The following is a 7,326-nucleotide window of genomic DNA, read 5'->3' as shown; positions in this document are numbered from 1 at the left end:
AGTAATTTCCAAAGATTCTGGCAGTGGTTGCCCAACTCTTTATTGTACCACTGAAAACTAAACTCTTTAGATTTTAAAAAATACCATGAGACGCCTCAGGGTTGAATTAAAAGCGAGTGGTATTAGGTTGGTATTTTAAACCGATTTAAAACTGTCAGCTGATGAACAGGACTTTGTGTTGAATGGCTTATTCCAGAGCCTAGGGGCAATAACAGAGAAAGGCCAGTCACCTTTTAGAGTTCTAACTATGGAGTTAAAATAAAGCCAATTCAGTGTTTCACATTTACCCAGTGCAAAACATATCAACTAAAAGTCTAGCTGCTGTATTATGGAGGTGAAACATGGTGGAGGTACCATCATGGTTTAAATGAGCTTTACTATCTAATGGTATGGACTATTTGCAGTATTTGAGGGAACAATGGACTCTACATTATATCAAGAAACTTTAGAGAGAATCTCAGAACAGCAGCATTCATGTCAGGTCAGAGTCGTGACCTTAGTGTTCGGTTAGCTTCCCAAAAATCTTGATGAACTGAAACTGTTTTGTTGGGAGGAATGACCCCAGATTCCTCCTTTTCTAGCTTACATTGTGAATGATGTATGGTATTTAGTTAAGGGAACTAAAATACAACTTTCTGCGTGTCATTAGTTTAGTCAGATTTTGTTTGTCTATTTGTGACTGAAGATCAGGTAGGACTTGGTATAGAAGTATAGAGTATGGAAAAATCTACACACTTTTTCCATGTATGGAAAAATCTACACGCTTTTTCCATACAACCCTCATATAGGTTTGAGACTGACTCTGCTACAGAAGATATGTATGGGCTTAAAAATAGAAATCTTTGGGACATTATAAGGCATTATTTTAATAGTTATTTCTTCCCAAAAAAACCAACATAAAAGGAAATATTTAATTTGATGTAATATTTTCTTATTAGGTCTAAATGTGAGACTTCAACTACTGACCCCAGAAAACTAAATAAACAGGTGTCATCAGTTTGTTTTGTCTAGCTGTGCATGACAGCCGTTACCTGTGTGAAGTTGCTTAAAGTCTGTTCACAGACCACCTGATGGGAACTGCTGACTCTGCGTACTGAATGAAAATTTGCGTGTACCTCTGTCAGCATTTATTTATCACTGTAGAAGATCATAACTGCTCACAGGCTTTGGCTGTTTGTCATGCTCAGGTGGAGGGGTGCAGCTGTTTAAAGACAAGCTAATAAACTAATGTTCTATAAAAAGCAGGTAAAACATGTTTATGTAATGGGGATTACTGTTGTGATTCTTATTAATAGTAACAGTTTTTTAATGATCTTCTATCCATTATACTATTTTGTTCTGTGTTTTATACAGGTCTTGTACTGTTATACCCCCCCCCATATTAATTTTTAGTTTTGTTTAGTTTTATTGTGATTATTCTTAGTTTTCATTCTTTTGATCTTGCAGCATTTTTGTGAATTCATTTCCATGAAAATCACTTTATAAATAAACTTTACCTACGTATTCACTTGAAATGGTTATGTGAGACCCGAAACACCTGATGACCCTAGGATACATCACTGAAGATGCGTACCAGTGCATCCAGGAGATGTGTCTTTATAGTGGAAAAAAGGGTAGCAATGGTTAAAGTTATCATTATCAACCATGTACTGTTTTCAGAGTTGGATTTACAGTTAAACTTTATTTTATATGCAAAAAGGTGTTACTGGGTATCACTTCGACCTCTGTAGAAATAGAGAGTTGTCCTGTGAAAATGCATGATAATACAGCGCGGTGCTGTTGTATTATTACCAGTCTATTCGTGTATAACCAGCTTTTGTAAAAGTGTTTATAAAAATGCATAATCACTTCATGTATTTTGTACTATATAGCATCTTAGGTCGCAGAGTAACAATGAAAGCTATCTAATAAAAGTGAATTAAGTAAAAATCAGCATGTTTTTTTTGTTTTTTTTTTAAAGTGAATGCACTGACTCAAAGCAACCCTTTCAAATTAAAAGACTCCAATCAGGACTACCAGCATTTGAAATATTAAGTTGACTAATAATGTTCATGTTTATTTTCCTTGAGTTTGTGTAATGTTTTACAGTAAAGTGCTGTCACTATGATTAAAATGGAAAACTATCAGGCTTGTGAAGTCGTTTAACCACGTTAAACTGGCATAAAGTACAATAAAGTAGAGCCTGTCTTTATTTAAGATGTTAAGGACTAAGATAATTCATACATCGACTGGATTAACGCCCAGTCCCTTTTTTAAAAGTGCCCAACAGTTTCTTTTTAACTCCCACGGTAAATACTTGATGTAATCTGCAGGACTAATGATCCAGACGCGTTAATTAACCTCTCACTACATGGGAAAACCGCTCGGGGGAAACACAAACAAACTTCCTTACTGTCACTTTATCAAGTTGTGCAGCTTGCGCCTGTCTGGGGACCAACTGAGTGATTGTTCATGTGTCCGTGGAAGAAAAACGCCCCTCGGTGCGGAGCGGCGGATGGAGATCAGATCATTCCCAACTCGGGACCCGAAGTGACAACATCTCATGCTCGGAGTTCAGCGTTACTGTGTGTTTTTTAACTCTCTCTCTCTCTCTGTGGACCTTACTCAAGGATGAACTGAAATAGTTTTTGCATTTTCACTGTCGAAGAGGAAGACACATTATCGGATCTATGAAAAAACCCACGTGGATTTGTACAATCATTTTAAACCAGAAGGAATGCATATTTTGTCTGTCAAACTAACTTTCTTGTTGTCGCTGATAGGAGTAACACGAGGTGAGTGGCGGGGGAATCTCTCGGTGGTAGTTTCCTGCTTGAGAAAGTTGAGAGAGAAAAAAAATCACTTTTATGACTATTTAGTCTGTAAAATGTCCAAAGTGTGTGAATTGATCTTGATGCGCTCACTTTTTTGTGAACTGAGGCTAAAGTGCAGAATTTTCCAAACTTTATTGCCGCCTGCAGGGTTCATCTGCTAATTAACAGTCATGATGTTTACTTTTTTTTATTTCTTCTGCACCTGTTGGATTTAGCAAAACCTTTACGGTTTCACCTCTCCTGGATCAGTTTGCGCATTTTTGCTCTGCAGGCAGCTCTTGAGCACTTGCCCGGCAAACACTCAACTTTTTCTCACTAGTGTGTAAACGCATGCCTTTGCACTCTGGATTGGGAGCAGTGTGAGCGCGTTTGTGTGTTTTAATAATATCGCAAAGCTGTGTTATCCTCCGAGATGGCGCAGTCTTTTTTTAAAATTAGGACAGCTAAACTACAACATGTGATTCACACTTAGATTTTACATTTATGGGGAGAAACAAACATATTTGGAAGCTGTTCTTTCTGCAACACCTGGAGGGATTGTTGTACAGGCAATAATCAGTGATTTCAGAGGAGTGTGAGGAAAGCACACAAGTATTAAAACTTTCTGTTTGCAGGTCTGAGATGCTCCAAACAGGCGGAGTCGTGTTTGAACCAGGGGAAATGTCAAACAACTCTAGATGGCAACGAAGAGTGCAAGTAAGTTCAACAACTGCATTTGCTTTTTTTAAGCCAAAGAATAATAAGAAACATCTGCACGGAAGAGATGTGGGATTGTGGAATCTATGAGATTTATTTTATTTTTCATTTTTATTGTTACTCTTCTGGGACGCAAATGGCCAGCGAGCTGAGACAGAAACTGAGTGGACATTGATGAGGACAGGGGTCACCCGATGAGAGAGAGTGTGTTACTGCCACCACACTCTCTCCTCTGCAGCCAAACTCTCGCAGCCCTAAATCTTGTTTTTCTTTTCTTTCACGAAGCGACAGCTGGGTTTGCCAGAAGCTCGGCGACCATTGTTCTCCCCTACGATTAATTCTGTGTGACTAATCTGGGTGAGGCTTCCCAGAGAGACCCTCAGACCCTGTCCTCCTACAACCCCCCCCTCCTCTCTCCTGGGATTTGGTCCCCTCCTCAATGGCCCTCAGTGCTCTCTCTCTCTCTCTCAGTCCCCTGGACAGATGGCAGAGGCTGGAGGATTTTCTAAACTGCTTAAAATGGGCACGAGTTCTGCATTTTGTCTGCAGAGTTTTGTGTTTTGAGATGTTTTCACTTCAGATGCTCCGACAACATGCTCCCGCAACAATAGCCTTCGTTGGCTCTATTTCCACCCTGGCATGAGCTGCATCAGCCAGTGTCACCTTACTGTCGCAAAGACCGGTGACCGCCGAGTGATTGGGCTGGCCAGGTCACAGCTTTGGGACTGAAAGACCTTGGCAGCCATCTTGGCCCTTTGCCACATCTTAATTTGGTCTTGTTGTGTATTCACCCCCACCCAATCCCACCCCACCTCCTCACTGGGCCACAAAGCAATCATTGTGCCCCTGCACTGTCTTCCCTCTCAGACGTCTCCAATTAAACATGGAGATGGGCATCGTCGCGGTTTTGAAAAGGTTTGAGCGGGCACACGAGGTTCAGCATGCCTTTGTGTGTTTCAGTGTTTTCTCCCTCATTGTGTTAGTTGTCACCACACCACCAGAAGGCCAAAAAAAATAAAGTTCAAAGGTTCTTCGAGGTCAGGCAGACTGTCTAAATAGACATAAAACAGACAATAAAACAGTAACTGCTTTCGATTCCATCTTTTCTGAAAGGTAGCTCTGGGCATTTGGTTTTTCTTGCATTTCTATTACAATATGTTATTCACAGTGATATGAAGTTAAGAAAAATTTTGTTAGGCTTTGTGCGTATAAATGTGTGTAGTTTCTCAATGTCAAGAGTAAATTTAATATTGTTAAAAGTAGAGATTTAGAGCGACATTTAAGGGCACCGTGAATAACTACACAGTCACTGTTGTACTAAGTCCTGTGTGCAAGCTTTAGAACTTGAAAAGAGATGAAAAATGCACAGAATCAATGCAGGATAAGCTGTTATATACTTGTAGACTTTCAGTTGCTAGTATTAGGCAGACCAAGTCACTGGATTTTTGCTACATGATGCAAGAAACGGCACTGCTGAACTCTTTTTTTTTTTTAAAGCGAATTCTGCCTCTATCACAATATTTTGCTTTGCAGTCTCTCACTGATGAAATGCCAAAAGTCATTTTCTCAGCCTTTAAAAAGCTTCCCCAGAACCTTAAAACACAATATACAATCCTAAGTACTTATCAGGTTAATTGGCCAGTAAGCTGATCTTCAAAGTGAACCAGTGTAAGAGATTAACAAACCAGCTTCTTGCTTCACTCTACAGCTCCAAAACTCAGAGAGACGTTTACTGATGCTATCGCTCTTTTTACATGAACCTCATTCTCCAAGATTGATGACTTCCACAGTAAGTGGGTTGATCCAGCCAGTGCTTCAGCTCTTGTTAAAGCAGCACAGCTGGAAGTATCACGACATGAACAGCGAGAAATAATTGCAACCAGGTGGATCCTGTTTGAAGCGTAGTGTAAAAATAGGTGTAAGATGATGATTAATGTGCGCTTTTTTTAATCAGTTAAATGTTTACAACATTCTCAGCTCACAGATTGTGTTTTTCTTCTTCATGCTTGTCAGAATTACAGTCTGGGTTTCTCCTCAACTAATTAGCTGCCACTCTCGAACTCAAGTGCTATATCGAGGTCAAGTAAGTGGCATTGGATAGTTCAGTTTTATGTAGTTTGTCAAAGATGCCTACTTGACATGCCATGCCATAAATACCTCATCCTCGTATCTGGCTTGGCCCAATGACATCCCAACTGAAGTTTATCTCCGGAGAGCTTCGAGGAGGCCTCTCATTTACTGTGTAGGCTTGGCAGCAGCAGAAGGCAGTGACAGAGCTGAGCCAATCCAGACTAGGAAAAATAACTCACAGATTCCAGTGGCACAGTGGCCAGAATCAAAGCAGCTTGCAGCAGAGCTCCCTCTCTTTCCTGAGAGTTGAGAGATGTCAGGCTGGGAGAGGGGCGAGGAAGGATGCTGCTGAGAGATCACATACTTTTACCGTTAGCTGGTCAAAGTGATGAAAAAACGCAGCTGAAAGCATGTTGATAGCAGCGTGAAGTGGTGAGCTGTTGCAAGGGTTTAAGTTTGCATAGTAGGTGAAGGATCGGAGTTTGGCCAGATGAATACTATAGACCCACTGTCATCTCTCGACTATAGCAGCATCCAATGCCTTTATTTACTTCAGCTACAGAAGGTAGCTGGCCCTTGTTTGAAGCTGCTTTCTAATTCCCTTTGTTTGGTCACTATTACTTACTCTGGCATTTAGGGGGACAAAAACCCTTTGTCCAGGTATTTAATTATGAAAAGTTTATAACTGTATCATACACAGAGGACCAAGTTCCAAGCACTGGGGCTTTAATACACTTTTTTTTCAAGCTAAGATCTAATCATAGCAACATGATATGATGCCTTGATATGGTTCATTTGCAACTTTTGATTGCATGCAACAGTCCTTGTGAGTAAACTAAGTTGGCCCACTTGTTGCTGAGATGCATCTGTGTGTTTGTTTGTTTCCAAAACTTAAGCTCTGCTCTCAATTTATGAGCTTGAAAGCGCTGTGCATAACGTTTTTCACTTTCAGCCTGCACACACTGAGCTGGTTGGAAATTCCCTGAAAAAAAATACGGGTAAAGCTGTTTATTTCTAATTTATCGTTAAGAACACACCTGCCTTCACACACCTGTGCTCCCAGTGACACTCAGTAGCCATATCTGCTCCTTTGATTCTTGAAAGGGGTTAACAAATTTAGGCTCTGAAAATGTGAGAAGTTTAATCCTGCTGTTAGGATCTGCTCATTTGTTGGCATTTTGAGCAAACGTTGTCTCAGATAACAGCCAGTCGTTAATTCCTTGCTGGTATGTGCAACTGCTACACTATTAGATCCACCTTCAGTGAAAGTGAGCCCTTGTCTCTCCGGTTCTGGGCATTCTTCAATGGCACCTCTGTTCACTCCAGTCAGATGAGTCTATCTTAGCCTCCCCCGCATGCTCTCCACTCCCCCCTGCACCTCTATTCAGAGTCAGGAAGCAGAATCCAAGTGGCCTAAGGGAAGAAAAGGTGCCGTATCTGATCATATCATCACACAACGAGAAGCACATAGTGCGAGCCTTTTATATGGCCACTGCTGCCAGTGTTAGGTTCCCTTTGGCTCGAGTCCGCCTGGTGAGAGGAGAGCTCTGGCTGACTGAAGCGACTTGGTGGTGGGGAACCTCAGTGCCGAGGATTAGTGATATTTGAACCCCCCCTGTTTGGCATATGCCAAGACAAATCACATAAACTTTGATCATAGGCTAAGAGGACTGACAGTCAGCGTGTGTGTGTGTGTGTGTGTGTGTGTGTGTGTGTGTGTGTGTGTGTGTGTGTGTGTGTGTGTGTG

At 41.0% G+C, this 7,326-nt stretch overlaps 1 protein-coding gene across 1 annotated transcript in view; it reads left to right on the top strand.

Annotated features, from left to right (window-relative positions):
* Nucleotides 1–2,465: 2,465 nt before the first annotated feature.
* The window catches only part of notch1b (notch receptor 1b), a 40,413-nt gene continuing 35,552 nt past the window's right edge, over nt 2,466–7,326 (top strand). The window contains exons 1-2 of the mRNA XM_005743102.1: nt 2,466–2,774; nt 3,428–3,509. Of these exons, the coding sequence (XP_005743159.1) occupies nt 2,717–2,774; nt 3,428–3,509 (140 nt within the window). The 5' untranslated portion in view covers nt 2,466–2,716. The remainder of the gene's footprint in view (nt 2,775–3,427; nt 3,510–7,326) is intronic.

This window comes from Pundamilia nyererei, unplaced genomic scaffold, assembly GCF_000239375.1.
Source record: "Pundamilia nyererei isolate P.nyererei 1_Seehausen unplaced genomic scaffold, PunNye1.0 scaffold00127, whole genome shotgun sequence".
NCBI classification, from domain to species: Eukaryota; Metazoa; Chordata; class Actinopteri; order Cichliformes; family Cichlidae; genus Pundamilia; species Pundamilia nyererei.
The sequence above is the reverse complement of the archived record's forward strand: the minus strand, read 5'-3'. Positions and strand labels throughout refer to the sequence as shown.